Source organism: Sycon ciliatum, chromosome 6 (genome assembly GCF_964019385.1).
Source record: "Sycon ciliatum chromosome 6, ocSycCili1.1, whole genome shotgun sequence".
In the NCBI taxonomy this organism is placed as follows: Eukaryota; Metazoa; Porifera; class Calcarea; order Leucosolenida; family Sycettidae; genus Sycon; species Sycon ciliatum.
Window position 1 is genome coordinate 21,622,420 of NC_088648.1, and position 18,103 is coordinate 21,640,522.

The 18,103-nt window shown below is 49.6% G+C and overlaps 3 protein-coding genes across 3 annotated transcripts in view; 2 read left to right on the forward strand and 1 right to left on the reverse strand.

Moving 5' to 3' along the window:
- LOC135819662 (uncharacterized) overlaps positions 1-18,103 on the forward strand; it is a 223,066-nt gene that overhangs the window by 128,636 nt on the left and 76,327 nt on the right. The gene's annotated exons all lie outside the window — the stretch shown is intronic.
- LOC135819650 (D-aspartate oxidase-like) lies at positions 21-2,154 on the forward strand. The gene has a single exon (XM_065332898.1). The coding sequence runs from the start codon at positions 552-554 to the stop codon at positions 1,770-1,772; it is 1,221 nt and encodes a 406-aa protein (XP_065188970.1). The 5' UTR covers positions 21-551; the 3' UTR covers positions 1,773-2,154.
- On the reverse strand, positions 3,216-17,972 carry LOC135819668 (tyrosine-protein phosphatase non-receptor type 9-like). The gene is made up of 15 exons (XM_065332916.1): positions 17,611-17,972; positions 17,392-17,520; positions 16,316-16,405; positions 15,585-15,715; positions 14,091-14,196; positions 13,748-13,858; positions 13,125-13,269; positions 12,558-12,683; positions 12,025-12,099; positions 11,733-11,850; positions 9,431-9,536; positions 8,140-8,288; positions 7,376-7,517; positions 6,315-6,554; positions 3,216-5,875 (listed from the first exon to the last, which is right to left on the reverse strand). The coding sequence occupies exons 1-15, from the start codon at positions 17,677-17,679 to the stop codon at positions 4,568-4,570; spliced, it is 3,045 nt and encodes a 1,014-aa protein (XP_065188988.1). The 5' UTR covers positions 17,680-17,972; the 3' UTR covers positions 3,216-4,567.

Sequence of the window (18,103 nt, forward strand, 5' to 3'; positions counted from 1 at the left end):
AGTACATTGTACTTTTGTAGATCTACTCTTGAGTCTTGATGGAACTAATGTTGTAGGCTAGCACCAGAGCACAGGCGTGATATAATTATTATGGTGTGTGTGTCGTGTCCAAAACAGCCGGAGTCGAGAAGTAAAAACAGCAGAAATAAAATGATCGGTTGGACCACGGTGTATCGACCGCGCTCCAGTTCGGCGCGTGAACCCGGAGCGCCTCAGTTGCAGTTTCTGCCGAGTGATGGCTAGTTGTAGTGACTAGTGTTTTCTGGGCTCCGAAATAGTTTGCTGGTCAGACGTACGATCACGAGTCTGGTTCGTGAAAAAAAATGGTTTGCATCTCGGCTTGATTTGATTGATCAAAGTAGTACACAAACGCGCACGCACACTAGTTTGCGGTGAGTAAGCCAAGCCGTGACCAAGCACAGCAAACTGGCATTTTGACGTTGGCGGTTGTCCCGGTCCGGGAACAGGAGTATAGCTGTTACATTGATAGTGACTAAGCTTGTAAGGCAGCCTAAAGTTAGCTAAACAGCCCACCGTGCCGGCGTAAAATCATGGCTGACTCACCGCCTGCAGCGGCGCATCCCAGTATGACGCCGTGCAACGTATGCATCCTTGGAGCTGGCTGTATTGGTCTGGCATCGGCCAGAACATTGGCCGAGCGAGTGCAGGAGCGTGACTATGCACAGCAGGTGAAGATCACGATTGTGGCGGAGAAATTCCACCCGCACACGACAAGCAACGTGGCGGCGGGCATATGGGAGCCTTACGATGTGAAAACTGATCCCGTCGAACAAGGCGAGCGCTGGAGCATGGAGACATTGCGCTGGATGCGCTCGACGTTCCAGTCGGATCCGAACACGGCGCGGCAAGAAATGGGGATTTTCCCCTGTGTTCTGCACGATTGCCATAGCAAAGATGATGGTGATACAAGCCGCAAGCGTGACCCGAGCCCTGATCAGTTTCCCGTCCTCGAGCGGCTCGGCTGTGACGTTGTGCGAATGACCGACGATGAGCTGGAAAACTACCGCGCATACGGCAACGTGAGCTGCTTCAAGCTCCAGACAATGATCGCGGACACCAGTCGCCTGCTGCCGTGGCTGACACGGGAGTGCGAGCGCTATGGTGTTACGTTTCGCATGCAAACAGTGAAGCGACTGGAGGACCTTGGCACAGAGTTTGACGCCGTCATCAACTGCTGCGGGCTATCGGCCAAATCGCTACTGGGGGACGAGGACATGTTTCCGGCGCGAGGTCAGGTGGTGCGAGTGCGAGCACCTTGGGTGAGCCAAGCGGAAGTCGTCCTAGCTAGCGACGGCACGCTGACGTATGTTATTCCGCAGGTTGACTGCGTGGTGTTGGGCGGCTTCTACCAGCGCGGCAACTGGAGCGAGGAGGTGAGCGACGAAGAGACGGCTGCGATACTGCAGCGCTGCGTTGCACTGCATCCGCGGCTGGCGCAGGCGCCGGTCCTGAGGGTCCAAGCAGGACTGCGGCCGGGACGTACGTCCGGCATGCGTTTAGAAGCCGAGCAGCTCGTGCTGCACCGCCAAACATCCTCCAGTGCAACGACCAGCGGCAGCAGTGGCGCGGCCGAGTGTGTCTCGACCGGGCAGCGTAGTCGGAGCGACGACGCTAGCCTGTTCGTAGTGCACAACTATGGGCATGCCGGCTGTGGCGTGACCGTTCACCGCGGCTGTGCGCTGGACGCTGCCCGACTCATGCTGGACTGGCTGGACAAGGCGTTCAGTGCCACCGAGCAGGGCTTGGGGTAGGAGCAGGCAAGCTTCTCTGAACAAGAAAACACCTGATTCTCTTCATATTATTATTATTATAAGCACTATCGCGATGTAAGCGGGGATGCCTACTTCACTTGTGCCATTCAGGATGATGATAAAGAGAAAGAGAAACAGAAAGCTCAGAATCCTGAGGAACAATGCTGTAGAGCAGAATAGCTGTGATCGATTGGATGCACTACAGAAAGGTGAAAATTATTAGTTCATTGATAATAGCTGGTGAGTTGTCTCGTCATTTCTGAATATGACATAATTATCTTTTTTCTATAATTACTCAATCTGCGGACAGAAGTGTTTCGTCCTTTCTGGACTCTTCAGAATAACTATGATTTTAAATTTGGAATTGTGTTGAGGAAGAGGATCTTATTATGTTGATGTGTTAGCCTGAGAATACCTGTGGGGCATGTATCTGAACAGCGACACATAAACAGGCTATATTCTACAATCTACATCATCATGTTCTTCGAAAAGAAATACATGTTTTAAAAGTGCTTATGTACGACATTGAATGTCGCTTCCGAAACGACTGCATTTACGACTCAGTCACTGCTTTCTACTGCACATGCATTGATCGTTGTACTTTGGTGTCTGCATGCACGATACTAATCATTGGTATGCCAGCAAGCCTTGAAGCCACCCGATATTTATCGTTGTACTTTGGTGTCTGCGTGTACGATACTAATCATTGGTATGTCAGCAAGCCTTGAAGCCACCATATTTTATCGTTGTACTTTGGTGTCTGCATGTACGATACTTCTTGGCATGCCAGGAAGCCATGAAGCCACCATGAAGTGGAGGCACAGCAGTGTGTTCCCTGCAGTAACATGGTAACTGTAGTTAGTGTGCATTGGCTGATCACTACCATGCAGGCAAGGCATGGAGCTAGCAAGATGTTCACTAGACCGCGTAAGTCATTGGCACTGTCCGGCTGGATCTGCAGACTGCAGTGCAAGGAGTTCCCTTTGATTCGAATCGTCTTGACCTCCGTCAAAACCTAGTCAAGTGGCATCGACCCATATGCATGATGCTGTTACAATCACACATGCGCGCTGCCACACATACTAGCAGTACACAGACCCGTTCAGAACAACGGAATACCCAGCCATATATGTTTTGCGGAAAATCTGGGTTCGCAAACTTCATGGCATGATGCATGAGGAACAGCAGCGAGGAAATAATCCACGACAGTTAACAACCCCCACATGTACACGTACCAAACATATCATCGTGTACCTGGAGTTTGTGCCTTTGGATGCCCATTGCTTCAATTGCATTGATAGCACACCACCTTGTACGCCGGTCGCAAGAGAGGGCATGCAGCTTACGTGCATAAGACCATCCCCCCCCCCCCCCACACACACATTCGAGCCTAACAAAGTTAGGCAGACCGGTATCGCCACATCAGTAGGTGCAACGACCAACCACAGTTACACGACGCGTGTCGGGATAAACTCAATTCAGACGGCGCACACTAGCCCAATAGAGATGCAGCTGTACCTAGCTAAGACGGGGGTAGAGAAAGAATATGTGAAAGCGGAGAAGGCAGCAGAACATTGCTACCATACAAACGACAAGAAGCAGGGGAAAAAAGTTAAAGAGAAATACCCAGGGGAAGAGAGAGAGAGAGAGAGAGAGAGAGAGAGAGAGAGAGAGAGAGAGAGAGAGAGAGAGAGAGAGAGAGAGAGAGAGAGAGAGAGAGAGAGAGAAAGAGAGGCACACGGACATATGGACAGGGTGCGCGGACCGGTGCAGCTAGCTCAACACGAGGTGACAGATAGCAGCGTGCTACACCAGAACAAAACGCAGGATAAGCACCGACAAGCGAGAGGGAGGGGATGGTTGCGAAAACAAACGGACGCTACTAGTACTACCAGCAGAAGCTAGATAAATGGTCTAGAATGCATGTCAACAAATGAAGCCTGACAGGAACAGTATTAGTACCAGCAAGCTTTAAGCCAATAATAGTCAAATGTAGCAGTAGTAGTAGTAGTGATAATAATAATAATAAAGACCATAGGACAGTCCAAGAATGGAATTAGTCAATTTCTCTCCAGTCTGTAAGAATTTCATATCAATCCTAGGCCTAGAAGAACCTGCGCAGCGAGGGTGCTGCTGGCTCGCCGACCAAAACGGACGGATAGTGATGGGATCTGTATGTGACCTGATCACCGAATAGAGGCAGACGCAAGTCTGTGGCAACTGTACACTGAATTTGCGAGTATGGGCACGTGTGTGTGTGTCTGTGTGCGCGTATGTATGACAGTGAAAGAGATAGATAGACAGACAGATGGAAGACTGCCATAAGCATGTGTGCATGAACAAGCGAGTATGCGCAGTCGCCGAGGGCACGGAATACAGCACCTTAAGTCCGACAAAGCACGAGCAGCGGTCCAAGGTTGGGTGAAAGCCCATTGGCATTGATGCCATTGTCACAATTGTAGAAGGCAGAAAACGAGAGAAATTAAACAGAAAATGACAAAGAAAGAATCCTATAAGAAAAAAACACAAAACACGATCATGCTAAAACCTGGCCAGCTACACAGTGGGCAGCGTACCAAGGTGGCAATTAACAACCCAGCTGGCCAGCCGAAGGGCGACTTGAAGTAGGTGAGGCCTACTGAACTTGGCTACCAGCAGAGTTGCTGGATTCTCCACACTGAGGATACAGAGTGCCAGGCCAGATCAGCACCAATACTAAAACAACTCCGGCGCTACGAGTCGCGAGCGCACACACCCGCAGCGAAAGCAGCAGTGCTCTAGTCCTTCAGTCCTTCTCAACGGCGACCCTTGCGACCCTTTTTCCCTTTGCGTTGCTGGTTGCCGCCGGCACGTTTCTCATCTTTTCCAGCGGCTTCCTCCGATGCAGCAGCTGCCTCTGCAACGTCTTCGCCTGCTGGCTCATCTGCAGCAGCAGCAGAAGGTTCAGCCGCCTCTGCAGCAGGGCTTTCGTCTGCTACTTCTTCGGTTGCAGCGGGCTCCTCTGATGTAGCAGGCTCTTCCGCTGCGGCAGGCTCTGGAGCAGCTTCCTCGACTGGCTCCTCAGCAGTTGGCTCCTCTACTGCAGCAGGCTCCTCAGCAGTTGGCTCCTCTACTGCAGCAGGCTCCTCAGCAGTTGGCTCCTCTACTGCAGCAGGCTCCTCAGCAGTTGGCTCCTCTACTGCAGCAGGCTCCTCAGCAGTGGATTCCTCTACTGCAGCAGGCTCCTCAGCAGTAGGTTCCTCAGCAGTGGGTTCCTCTACTGCAGCAGGCTCCTCAGCAGTGGGTTCTTCTGTGGCAGCAGGCTCCTCAGCAGTGGGTTCTTCTGTGGCTGCAGGCTCCTCAGCAGTGGGTTCCTCCGTGGCAGCAGGCTCCTCAGCAGTGGGTTCCTCCGTTGCAGCAGGCTCCTCAGCAGTTAGGCCCTCTGTTGCAGCAGGCTCATCAGCAGTTGGTTCTTCTGTTGCAGCAGGTTGCTCTGCTACCTCCTCTGCTGCCTCTGCAACAGCAGCAGGTTCTTCAGTTGCAGCTGGTTCCTGGTCGGCCTCTGGCGCAGCTGATACCTCTTCCACAGCCGGCTCTTCCACTGTCTCTGGCACATCTGCCGCCGCCTCCTCTTCGACAGCCGGCTGCATTTCGTCAGCGGCAGTCTTGGCAGGAGCCTGCGCGTCCACTAGGGAGGGCGACGCAGACACGACCGCTCCCTCATTCGTGTAAGCACCGGAAACGGCCGGATCAGCGGGGGCGGCAACAGGCTCATCGTCATTCTCGTACGTACCTGACGACGTGACAGCCTCCTCTTGTTGTTGTTGTTGTACCGGTGGCTCCTCGGTGTCAGCGACGGATTCGAAGGCGGCAGTGTTGCTGTAGGCCGCCACTCCGTTCGTTGCGCTCGCTGCCGGCACCTCGTCGACGGGCCTCTCGAAACTCTCGTCCGTTGACCCAAAGCCCTGCTGCACTGCAGCGTCATCATTCTCAGTGGCCGCCGCGACAGCGTGTGCCTCACCGTACTCCAGAGCGGCCATGAAGATGAACTGATACTGGTCGGGCGTCTGCACAGAGAAGGCGCGGTGGTTGCGGATGTGCCGTACCGTGCCTGGAATGTCGCACTGCAGCGAGAAATAAGACACACCACGTCGACACCGTCATGGCCACACACCGCCGCACACACGAACACACACATGACAGGAAGTAGTTAGAATCCAGGCGGAAACAGACACGAACGACCATTATTCTACTCGGAGAAAAAAAAAACATATTAACCTTGCACCCAAGAACACACCGTCAAGCTGTTACAGTGTAGTAAAAACTGACGACAATACGCATCATACTCAACTCAATCTAGAACTTCCAGACAGCAACAAGCCCATTGTGCATTGCCAAATGTGGAAGGTATGAGTAATGCATGTGAGTACGATGAGATCAGGGATGCCCTGTTCAACACCCCCAGATGGCCACGCGCCCAGGTGGCTGCGTGAGGTGTTCCCGGTACAAATTATTGAAATTACGTCACTGCGCAATGGGCTCACTGAAGACGCCGAAACGCACCTTTCCTGAAGCGACGAGGCACTGGCAAGAGATGTCCGTGGCCATGAGGGTGCCCGTTCGGCCGACGCCGGCGCTGCAATGAACAACAACGGGCGGCTCTGCTCCGTCGGCGTCCACGGCAGTGGCGTTGGTCAGGTGCATGTTCTCAATGACGTCCAGCATGGATGCGGCGGTGGCCGGCAGGCCAAAGTCAGGCCAGGCGGTGAACTGGTACTGGGTGACTGGGCGCTTCTCACCGTTCTGTCAAATACAACAGAGAGAGAGAGAGAGAGAGAGAGAGATAGAGAGACAAAGACAATCTTACATACTGGTAGTCGTATATGCAAGAGAAATGGTGTTACTTCGAGGATCTTCATGTACTAGTAGAACGTGCACGGAAGTGAGCAGAGAGAGCAAACTGAACGAAAAAACAGCAGTGCTCAATGAAATCTGATCGTCTGGACGAGTCGGTTCCCTTCACTACTCCACAGCCTAGCATCTGTAGGTCGGCGGCTTCACGGCGACCAGCGTTCAATGCATTCAGTATTCATTGAGCAGCAGCGTACATGTCAATGCTCTTCAGCTACTGAGTTCACATTGGAATGGGACAAGCTGTAGCGTGAATAGGTCCAAAAGGTATACTGTACAGGCAGAAAATTTCGTCGGTCAATAACTTCGTCCAACTCCAAAGAAAGGGAGTTCGTCCGGTTGAAAATTTCGTCCATGCATCATAAGAGTGTATTGAAAAGCTGGACAAATCGACATTAGTCCGGCATTTAATTTAGTCCAAAAGCTCCTTGGACGAAAAAGACGAAATTAAATTCCAGATGAATATTTCTGCTTATACAGTAAGTCCGAATACGTATATCTGGCATGATCATGCTATGCTGATGACTCGCATAACTAAGTGGGTTCTGTCAGGGAGTGCTGTTTTTCTCCACTAGTCGCTAGAAATGGGCTGGGAACGTACAACGTGACCACCGCACCACGTGAGGTGAGTGTTCGCCGTCGACGGACCCATAGGAAGGGCATACGGAGTTGCACACTCTCGGTATCACCGATACCGTGCTTTTCGCACTTACGTAGCTGAGGGAAAACTCTCTGGTGGAGAAGTCAGAGCCGATGTGTTCAGACGTCATTTCCAGAACGAATCGGCCGTACAACTCCTCACCACCTTCCACAGGCCAGTACTCGTCACACTTGACACGGCCACGCTCAACAAGCCTGAACAACAGCAGCAGAAGCAGCAGCAACAAGAGCACAATTTACCAATATCGTATAATGCGTAATTTTAGGTGCATCAAAAATATAAAAATTCCGGTCTCAGGAACCCGCCAGGTTTCAGGTGTAATGTAGAATATATTAGGTGACCGGCATTCCCTTCACATACAGTTCATAGTACTCAAAATTCACCCAAAACAGGGGCGTGTGGCTTATACTCCCATGACCAAATTAACGGTGATAACTAGGGTAGATGCCTGTATTTCGTGGTAAAAGGGGGGGGGGGGGGTGCTGCTGCTGCTGCTACTGCTTACACTCTGGAAAATACGGTAACCACAAAAAGCGACAGAGCAGTAACTTTCCACTGAAACCCGCTCAAAGGGTGCCCGAAGTAGTAACCTTTCCACTGAAGGCCAACGTGCCCGTAACGTCCGTGTCCGGATAACTGAGGTATGAGAAGGCTTGAAAATCAACAAACCCACATGATCCGGTCATGTTTCGTTGGTTGCAACAGCTGGTTGAGATCGAAGAAAAGGCGCTACACAGCGGCCCCAAACTATTGACAAACAGCAAGTCGACTCCTCAGCGGCAAGTACTGCCGATAAACAGGCCAAACACCACTCACTTTGTTGTCATGACTACGACACGGACGCGGTACTCCCAGACCATTCTCCAGAAGTCCTCAAACGTGTTGGGCAGGGGACCCTGGCAGGCAATGTAGGCATGGTCGGACTTTGGCGTCGATACAAAGTTAGCGTTGATGTAGTCGGTGCCCTAAGACAGCACAGGAAATCAGCACACAGAAAACACAGGGATGACGAATAAACAGGCAGTGACATATTGCCACATAGCACGCATATGCATACAGCATCGAGCTGGATGAAGGAGTACTGTAAAAGCAGAAATTTTCGGTGGTGTAATATTTTCGGTATTCGCCAAAATCGACGTTCGGTAGCGGGAAATTTTCGGTAAAACCCGTTCTCCAGGTAGGTGTACTAGTACTACATGTATACAGTATCGGTTGTACCGAAAATTTCGGTGCGTTTTATTTTCGGTAAAAATTGTCGGCACCGAAGTTACCGAAAATAAAACACCACCGAAAATTTCTGCTTTAACAGTACACATAAAACCAGCACACATAAAACAGGATAGATTTCCCGGAACGTTTGCCATCTCCTCAGCAGGAACGTCCAAGGAAATCTAACCTGTGCGAATGATGTGTGTTTCGAATGCACAACTTGCTTTACTTATTGTGTTAATTTCATTTCTGTCTCCACGAAAACTGTTGACATGAAACAGGGATGATGAATAAGCAGACAGTGACATATCACCACATGGAAAGCATGTGCATACTAGTATTGAGCTCAATGTAGGAGCACTGCAGCCGATACACCACCAGGCTGGACAACCATCGAGAGAGAGAGAGAGAGAGAGAGAGAGAGAGAGAGAGAGAGAGAGAGAGAGAGAGAGAGAGAGAGAGAGATCCCCTTGGCTGATCAAGTTGCTCACGTAGCACATGTGTGTACTTCCTCCGGAAACTAAAACTTCGTGACTTTGATAGACCTGTCTGTTCTGGTGAACTGAGTTTGGAGGAATCAAGCCACACAGACTCCGAGCTCTACTCAAACGGTGCCATTTTTTAGTACAATAATGTACATGTTGCAAGGATGTGTATCAACTAACTTTGCTGAACTGGTTGTGTTCCTATGAACCCAATTTCTTTATCACAGTGACAACTTAGGATGCGGATACAAAAAGTCACCAAGTTTTTGTTTCCGGAGGAAGTATGTGTATTGACGTGCACACCGTTACACAAAAAGAGAGACCGAGAGAGAGAGAGAGAGAGAGAGAGAGAGAGAGAGAGAGAGAGAGAGAGAGAGAGAGAGAGAGAAGGCTAGAAGGGAAGGGAATCTTACGGGGACTGCTTGACCGTATTCGTCGGCAAGCGTTCTCAGGTGAACTCTGGTCTCCTCCAAGGCCAGGATGTCAGCATAACGATTCTTAGGCAAGTTCATGGGAGATCTGTAGCAAGCAAAAAACACAGGCGCACATACACATGCACACACACACACGCGTTGAATGTCTTCTCTCCACACACGGTACATTTCCCTTCTGCTGTAGATAAGTGTTGGCAGAAAAAGCTTGCTCATCTTCCATGCTAGCTTTATTGCTTCCAGGCTTCGGCACGGAGGCTTGTTCCTTTCTTGCAAACACACACGAAGAGCAATGTCTGCTCTAGGACTTCAGACTAACCGGGTACATGTACAAGCGTACCGGGCACAACTCTTGCAACCGGGCCAGAGCCAGACACACAACGTTCCAGTGCGGCTACGGCATGTACCATCAGAGTCGTGTAAATATTCTACTTCGTGTGTTCCTTGATGTACACGTACGAACAACCTGCACTGGCCCGGGTGCTCTATCCGGGTGTTCTTAAAAAAAAAGAGTTCAGTGTTGCCACATCACTTTAGCCAAATATCAGTAGGATGAAAAAATGCACCATCCGGGGCTTTGTCCCAGGTCCCCCATTCATAATAGCCCCAGTATATACACACGCACCCATGCGGCAACAATTTCACAGTTCTGAGTGCGACTCGGACTGACTTTCCGATTTTCCCCCGAGACAGATGATGATTTCACTTAGCACCTTAGGAGGGAGCTATGGAAACACTCATGGTGGCCACTGTAGCACAAAATCTGGATCCTGACTTTTAAACCAAGCAGAAGGCCAACATTGGGTATTTTCATGGCTGCTGTCAGCAGGAGAAGGTCAATTGTCGGCAGGTTGTGACATGCCTCCAAAATCGGCAGGCTACTGACATGTCGGCAGGTGTGGCAACACAGAGAGTTCCAAGTACCCCCAACCCAGCTCTAGAGGAGACACTGGAAGAGCAAGTGGGGACTCTATCCGGCTGTTCTTTTTTTTTAACGGGTCTAAGTACCCCCAATCCGGCTCTGCAGGAGACACTGGAAGAGTGGAGCAAGTGGGCACTCTATCCGGGTGTTCTTCTTCTTTTTTTTTTAACGGGTCCAAGTACCCCCAATCCGGCTCTGCAGAAGACACTGGAAGAGTGGAGCGAGTGAAGACTATATTCGGGTTCCTTTAAAAAGAAAGAAAAAAAGGGGTCCAAGTACCCCCAATCCGGCTCTGCAGGAGACACTGGAAGAGTGGAGCAAGTGCCACAGGACATCGTTGGGTAGACACAGAAAAGAACAAGGAACAGGCTACTCCCAATAAGTCCCTCACTAATTCCAGGGGACCAAAACTTGAGCGATTTCTTGCGATAGCGTGACATACGGATACTGAAGAGTCTAGTGTTTAAACCGAACACGGATTCTTCGAACGAATAATCTATCGAATAATTTCGCCCTCCATCGAACGAATAATCTATATTCTATCATATGCATGATGGCATTTTTCAACACTTTTTCAGCACTTTTTCAGTAGTTTTTTTGAATTTTTTTGCTGATTATCGGATTTTGTTATGTGGAGGTGCAAAACCGGTTAATTAACCTGTACCACCAAGAGTACATAACCCCCCCCCCCCCCCCCCAGAGTGTGCAACGCCTGATCCAGCTCTGCATAGGGTACTAGGGTCTTCGTCGAGCGTAATTGGATCTTCACTGCATCCGTGTGTTCCCCTCGTATGGAAAGAAGAGAAGTAATACTAGATACCGATAGGAGATTAAAACTTGGAGGAGAGGAGATTGAGAAGAAATACTACGAGCAGATTTACGCAGTGCAAATATCAGCAGGGTCAGCACTGAGCATACATGTGGATTTTTTTTTTTCGATTTCTGATAATTCCTACGACTATTCGATTATTCGTTCACCCCACGAATATTCTAAATTATTCGATTATTCGATTATTCGTTTCAACACTACTGAAGACACATGCACACAAGTGTTCCCTCCATTGCAATTTGCAACAGTGTGCTGCTTATCGAGAGTTCATTTGTTGCAGCGTGTAATTCTTCGCCAGCAAACGCTGTCAACGGCGGGCCTGAGGCAGGACTCGGCGAACATGCAGCACCTACAATAGTGGCCCAGAAAATTTCTTTTGGACTTCAGAGTGTGTCCGTGCGAACCCCAGTAGTCTTGGACAGCACACTAGATAACGGTGTGTGTGTGTGTGTGTGTGTGTGTGACGCAGATTTACATTGCCACTCTGACGTTTCACTAAAAAAACCCTAAACAAAACCCACGACAATACGCACCTTGTTGCGACAAAGTTGCCTCGTGGCGCCTCCTTGCGTATATACATATACTCGGCAGCGAATGAGTTGGGCACAGAGTTAGTCAGGCGATCGTGGAGCTGAGCTAGTGTGATAGCGTCTGTGTCCCGAGACATGGGTAGACGGACACACAGACACACACAAACATGCAGTACAATTAGCGAATACCCAAACCAACCACACACACAGTAAAAAAACCAACAACACCCAAATGAACAAACACACACACGCGTGTGTACAAACTAACACAGACAGAGGCGTTTGGTTCACTCACCTGCGCTGCTCATGTCGAACGCAGTTGCCTTCCGCTTCAGCGAGGTACGTCGCCTGGGTGGAACAGGGGCAGGACCTGCACCACACCACCAAACATCAATAGCAATTAACTACTACACTAAAGCGGAGCTACCATCAATCTAGAATATCAACTACAGTCCTGCTCAATGAAATCCAGTCACATCACATGAGTACGCGCCGGGCATTGCACAGTCCTAGACCTGTGAACGCTGGGCTGCGAAAGGGTGCAAGGCGCAAACTTGAGTGACGCAACTGGATTTCATTGAGCAGCACTGTACAAGTGAAATTTGAATGTACAGCTGTATTACACTGTTGTCAAGAGACAGCAGTTTCTGCGCCCAGTAAGTCTTTAAAGACACAAAAGTAAGAAATAGGAGAAGAGATGGAGAGACATGTGCAAATTTTGTTTTGTTTTTTGTTTTTGTTACAATGCAACGCAATGTTGTGAAAATACACAGCAACGAGAGTCAAGAGGAAACTGACACCGAGAATGCGAATACAGGCTGGACAGACCTTCTTGTGGAGGAGGTGCTGCGGGGCTGGATCGCATATTGCGAGCAGTGACTGCCATTCGTGACGACTCTGACTGAGATGACGTCCGGATTGGTGGCTTTGGGGGCGCCTCACTCGCCGCAACCTCTACAGTAAGTGGACAAAAGGAGAAAGGCACAGATAGCCAAGAGCACGTTCACTTCTCACTCACTAAAACCATTTTACACGCGACGCCACACGTGTAGAAAGAGTCACATGGTCTCCCCAATGTAGACACCGTACAGTAAAGGGTGAATATGTGTTCATATACATTTCATGCGCAGTTAGACATGGTACAAGTACTTATGTACTGTACAAGCAGACATATTCGTCGGGAATTTAATCTCGTCATTTTCGTCCATAGAATTTCAGACTAAATTAAAACTATTAAATGCAGGACTAAATGTAGATTTGTCTAGATTTTCACCACGTTTCAACATCGATGGATGGACATTTCCACCAGACTTTCTTTGGAGTGGGATACAGTTATTCACCAACCAAATTTTCTGCTTATAAAGTACTGCACACCCTGCAACCTAAGTTACTCACCCTGTACGCGGTGCCGCTGTACGTAATTGGTGGTGCAGAGGCGTATCCACTCGTCATGCGTCGACGGCTGGTTGCCACCGAGGGTCACTGGCAAGAGGTCGGAATCAATGTGACGCTGCAGGCCTGCTTGTGAGATCATTTGCACCTGGGTAGCGAAAGAGAGAACACAACAGAGCACGCAAGGTCAGAATAACTCCCGGAAAGTGCATCGTAAAAAGATTCCGAAAAAAGCAGCCACTGCCACTCGATCTGGTCACAGCAACAGTCCGAACATGGCATCACAAACTAGACTGTCCGTATGCACGGATCTAGAGGAACATTCTTCACATAACACTACAACAACCAATCAAAGTCAGAGTCTCGTTCGCAACTACCCATTGCACATGAGCATGAAAGTGCAAACATGCAGGCATATTACGCATTTTCATTTACTGTTGTCCGATAACACCAGCCGGACTGCGCAACCTATGAATTCTGGACAGGGGAATGCGTCGTTTCATGAGCCGTGGGAACCGTAACAGTACTGTTACATTGCAACAGTACCGGGAGTGGTGCGAGGGGCTCTCGATTCCACTACATGAGCTAGATGGTGCTGGTAGGAGCGAAAACGACTTCAAACTTACTCTGCTTCTGATCTTCTCCTTCAAGAAAGGCCAAATGATACCGTAGATTGCTCGGGCCCACCATGGCGCGTCAATCACGTACACTTTCGTCACGCGTGCCGGGTAGCGATCCTGTACAAACACGTACACACACAGAATAGAAGTAGCAGCCAGTTTAGCAATGGTAAAGAGGGAAGATATTCAATACCTGTACCTCCAGAGCAAAGGTTTGACTGGGAATTTGCTTGGGGCGAAAATCATGGAATAGCTTGCAAACACTGGGAATGCTGGCTTCAATCCTACTCGACACACACACACCTACACACACACACAGGCGTGCACAGCGACACATCGCGATCCTCACCTGCAGCAGATCGAGGATCTCTACGGCCAGGCGGCGATCACTGAACCGCGCGCCGGCGTCGCGCAGGTTGATCACAAGAATGATACCGTTGCGCTGGGCGGCCGCTCTGAAGCACACAACAAACATAATGCACGCACGCACAAACACACACACACACATGCAAAATGCATGACATGTCCATGAAAAACAACAAAAACAAGACGGTAAGTTGTGGCTTTGGCAACTGTTCTGGAACATGCATTTCCAAAACGGCCGATTTCAAGAGCCAATGAGAGAGCACAGGTGCATACTAGCGGAGTATCGGTGAAGCTGCCTACACGCGTTGCATCAGAGAGTATAATCGCTGGGCCAACAGAGACATCAGCACAGAGCCGAGTCTAGGCGATCAGAGACGGATCGTCATTGCAACGCGTCCCGGTTACCGTAAAACATGTAATTTTAGGTGCATCCAAATTTCGGTGGCAGGGACCTGCCAGGTTTCAGGTGTAATTTAGAATTAGGTGACCAGCGTTCCCTTCACATACAGTACATACTCTAGTGCCTTTTAGGTGTGATTTAAATTTAGGTGCCTGGTTTCTCTACCGAAATCACCGAAATTAAAGTTGCACCGAAAATTGTATGTTTTACAGTACAGTTGAACATCGATTATCCGACCACCTCTGGGCAGACAACTGTCAGGCGGTGTTCAGATAAGGCAAATGTTCCGGATAAGAAAACACACTGTAAATGTACATGTACATTGTAAATAGAAGAGAGTGCTACTTTTCAAAATTGTCGTATTTTTTGAATGGCTCACTACATGCACAGTGCGTACTCTACGGCACGTGCGCCCAAAACAACTGTTACGGATAATCGAATGGTCGGATAGTCGATGTGCGGATAATCGATGTTCAACTGTACGTACTTGTACTTGTATATTGAGCGGACCAGTGAGGAAACTCATTCGCCTTCAAATCTCAAGGACAAGATTCGACTCATTGCCCAAATATGACTAGAGCTCTGAACAGGCACTCGCCTGTTCGCTCTCCGGCAACCGACAGTACTGTACATAGTGCGTGTCACCAGATTTGTATTGAATCTCTCTCTCTCTATAGTTCTGCCTGGTGTAGTTTTCCACACTGCTTCCGGCCACATGCCTCGTTCTACTCGGTGCAGCAAGCATCAACCACACTAAAACTCCCCAGATCCGAACGCCCCTAATCCGGGCACACGCCTCTGACTCATCTAGAGTCACAGAAAATGGCATTTCAACGAAAAAAGGCCCCAAAAACTATTGATTGGTATAAAAAAATGTTTACTGGCATTCACGTATGTTCTGAGCTACGGGCAATTCCTAGTTACAGACAGTGCTTGGTCCCAACCTGCTCGGATCTGGGGAGTTTTACTGTAGTGCAGCCGCGTTCTGACTGGCAGGTGATTTCAGAATCACATTCAACACTTAGAAGCAGGTTGATCAAATCACGCATGGCAACGTTGACGGCCGCGTTCACTTACGACAGCAAGCATTCATCGAGGTTGAAGAGGATGTTCTGCATAAGCAGCTCCTTGCCCTGCGGTGTGTCGAAGCCAGAGTACAGGGCCGTGGTGAAGACGGCTATGCGGCATCCCTCCTTCGACGTGCAGTCCTAAATGTACACATACACATTCGCACAAACACACACACACACACATTTGCACAGAACACACAAACACACGTGAGCATATCAAGAATGATGACATGTGTAGCAGAGAAGAAGAAGTTTCCAGATCGAGCTCAGGCGTTCAAAGCGCTCGCTGCCGCCTACACAGAATTCAAACCAGTCGTGAACATATTTCTAAACATTCCGTGAGCACTCATGCAAGGCCAGGGGTGCGAACAGTCGCACATCGCAGACGTGCCGTGGTGCGCTTGGTCAACCGAGGGACTGTCACACACCGAAAGGTGCACTATGGTGCTCTTGGAAAACCAAGCGGCGGGTGTGGGCTGCGACGCTGGAGCGTGAGCATCATCCTTCGCAAACGTTCATTCTCCTCCAGAGCGCAAGCCGCTGAACATAACCTGCCACCGCCACGTAACAATCAGTTCGTGACGCACGTGACTTGTCATGCGAACGACAAACAAACAAACACGTGCACTTGGCAGTCAGCACACGTGGCCACATGATATCCCAGTGTACTAACCCCCCTACCCCGTCCCCCATGCAACCACACACACAATACAATGAGGCACCCTGCCAGCCACTTACCAAGATCGTAAACTTGCCGGAAGTCAAGTCAGAGTGCAGTGGATCCTCCAGCGGGGCGAGAGAGTCCAGCGACAGCTCTGAACGTAACGACTGCGCACACCACCAGCGAGCAACGAACAGAAAGAGGAACACACATTGTAAGGAGTGAGCATGACATTAGCAGTACTCCAGGACATATCCGCACCTTTAGGATGACCAATACAATGAGAGAAGAGATTGCGGCTCAACACACTTTCTGCTTGCACTCGCATTTTTCCTGCTGCGAGTAGGGAGTTTCACTGCCATGACAGTGCTAATGATGCGGAGACATACTATCACACTACGTTCGGTGATGCTGGAAACATGATGGCGTTCAGATTTGCTTGACCGCTCGCTATTTCCTCCAGGTAAACCTGCCCGGAACAGGTGACATTTGCACACTCGCGATGTCACTAATGCTGGCATTGCACTACAGAATGCCATGTAGAGCGACGCTACAAGACGAACTACTAGTACTAGTAGTAGCTGTACTAGTAGTAGCTGCTCGTAATCCTGGGAGGGAATGGTTGACCTAAGGCTGAGTGAAGAATACACCATTTCAGTATTTCCATTCCCTCGTCACGTGACCAAAACAATAATTTGTCCTAATTGAGTTCGAGCGAAGCGAGCTGAAGCGAACCACACAGGCGACAATAGACTCTGGCAGACTGCGCTCTGTGTTCCGGAGCAATGCGTGTCTTCATCGTGAAGGAGACGCTCGTCTTGCGTGTCAGATAAACACGGCAACTGGAACGTCACGACATCGGAAACTTTGCCCGAAAAAATTAGTACGAAGAGGACACGGAAAGAAACAATCCCGAGTTGTACGCGTACAATTCTAGTCCAGCATAAAACGGTCGACTGACAGCCGACCAAATAGTAATAACAAAGCCAAATACAGTACACCAGACAGACGAAGTATGCACAAAAAGTAAACGGCTTCACCACATTTTCTTTTCGAAACACGGCAAACGATGACTGGACGACTCATCCCATCATTCACTCCAAAGGCAAAGAACAACATGTTCAACATACCCACACAACAGTTCAAAGCGTACCTTATAACGTTCATACAGGTCCAATGCCCGTTCCACATTAAACTTCCTCGCAGAGACCACCTTCACGGCCTCCTGCCAGGCAACCTTCTCACCTTTTTCCTGCAAAGTGCTGCAAAAGGTCTTGACGATCTGAGCAACAGTACATCAACCCACGCAAGGCTCGTGACTCAGGGCAAGCTCAACCGACCATTACCAAGCCAAGGGCAGTGGCATGCTTACCTCAGTCTCAGAGCTGGTCAGTGTCAAGTCTGCAGCTGCAGAGTCACCGACAGCAGCAGCAGTAGCCATTGTGTACAGCAATCTACTACGAGAAGTTCTGGTGCTATTCACAAGAAGTGAAAAATTGGCCAGGCGCAGAATTTTCCGCGACAAAGCTACGGAGTACGGTGACCAAATCACAGCTAGCTGCAGGCGAAATGCTACAGTTGAAAACTGGCTACTCGCTCGACATTGCTTTTGCAAGTACAAAAGCAAATACTACAAGTATGCAGCAAGCAAAAGAAAGAAGGACCTGGCCTGAACGGGAACTGCGCATCCAACAGAGTTCACGGAGAAGAAGCCTTTCGCTTCACAGAGTTGTCAGTTCTTGCAGCTCGACTCCGCCGCGGTTTGTACGAGCCCGTCAAGTGCTGTTTCTTGGATCACTGCTGATATCCATGCGAGATTTTTAGAAAATATCCGGGCGATGACTTGTTGCTACTCGTACCGGATC

Bases quoted from the DNA above. Each gene is read 5' to 3' on its own strand.
- LOC135819650 (XM_065332898.1), top strand. From the start codon at position 552: ATGGCTGACTCACCGCCTGCAGCGGCGCATCCCAGTATGACGCCGTGC.
- LOC135819668 (XM_065332916.1), bottom strand. From the start codon at position 17,679: ATGGCTACTGCTGCTGCTGTCGGTGACTCTGCAGCTGCAGACTTGACA. The intron at 13,859-14,090 runs GTGAGGATCGCG...GTGTTTGTACAG, and splicing joins AGATCCTCGATCTGCTGCAG to GATCGCTACCCGGCACGCGT. The intron at 12,684-13,124 runs GTGAGTAACTTA...CACTTACTGTAG, and splicing joins ACAGCGGCACCGCGTACAGG to AGGTTGCGGCGAGTGAGGCG.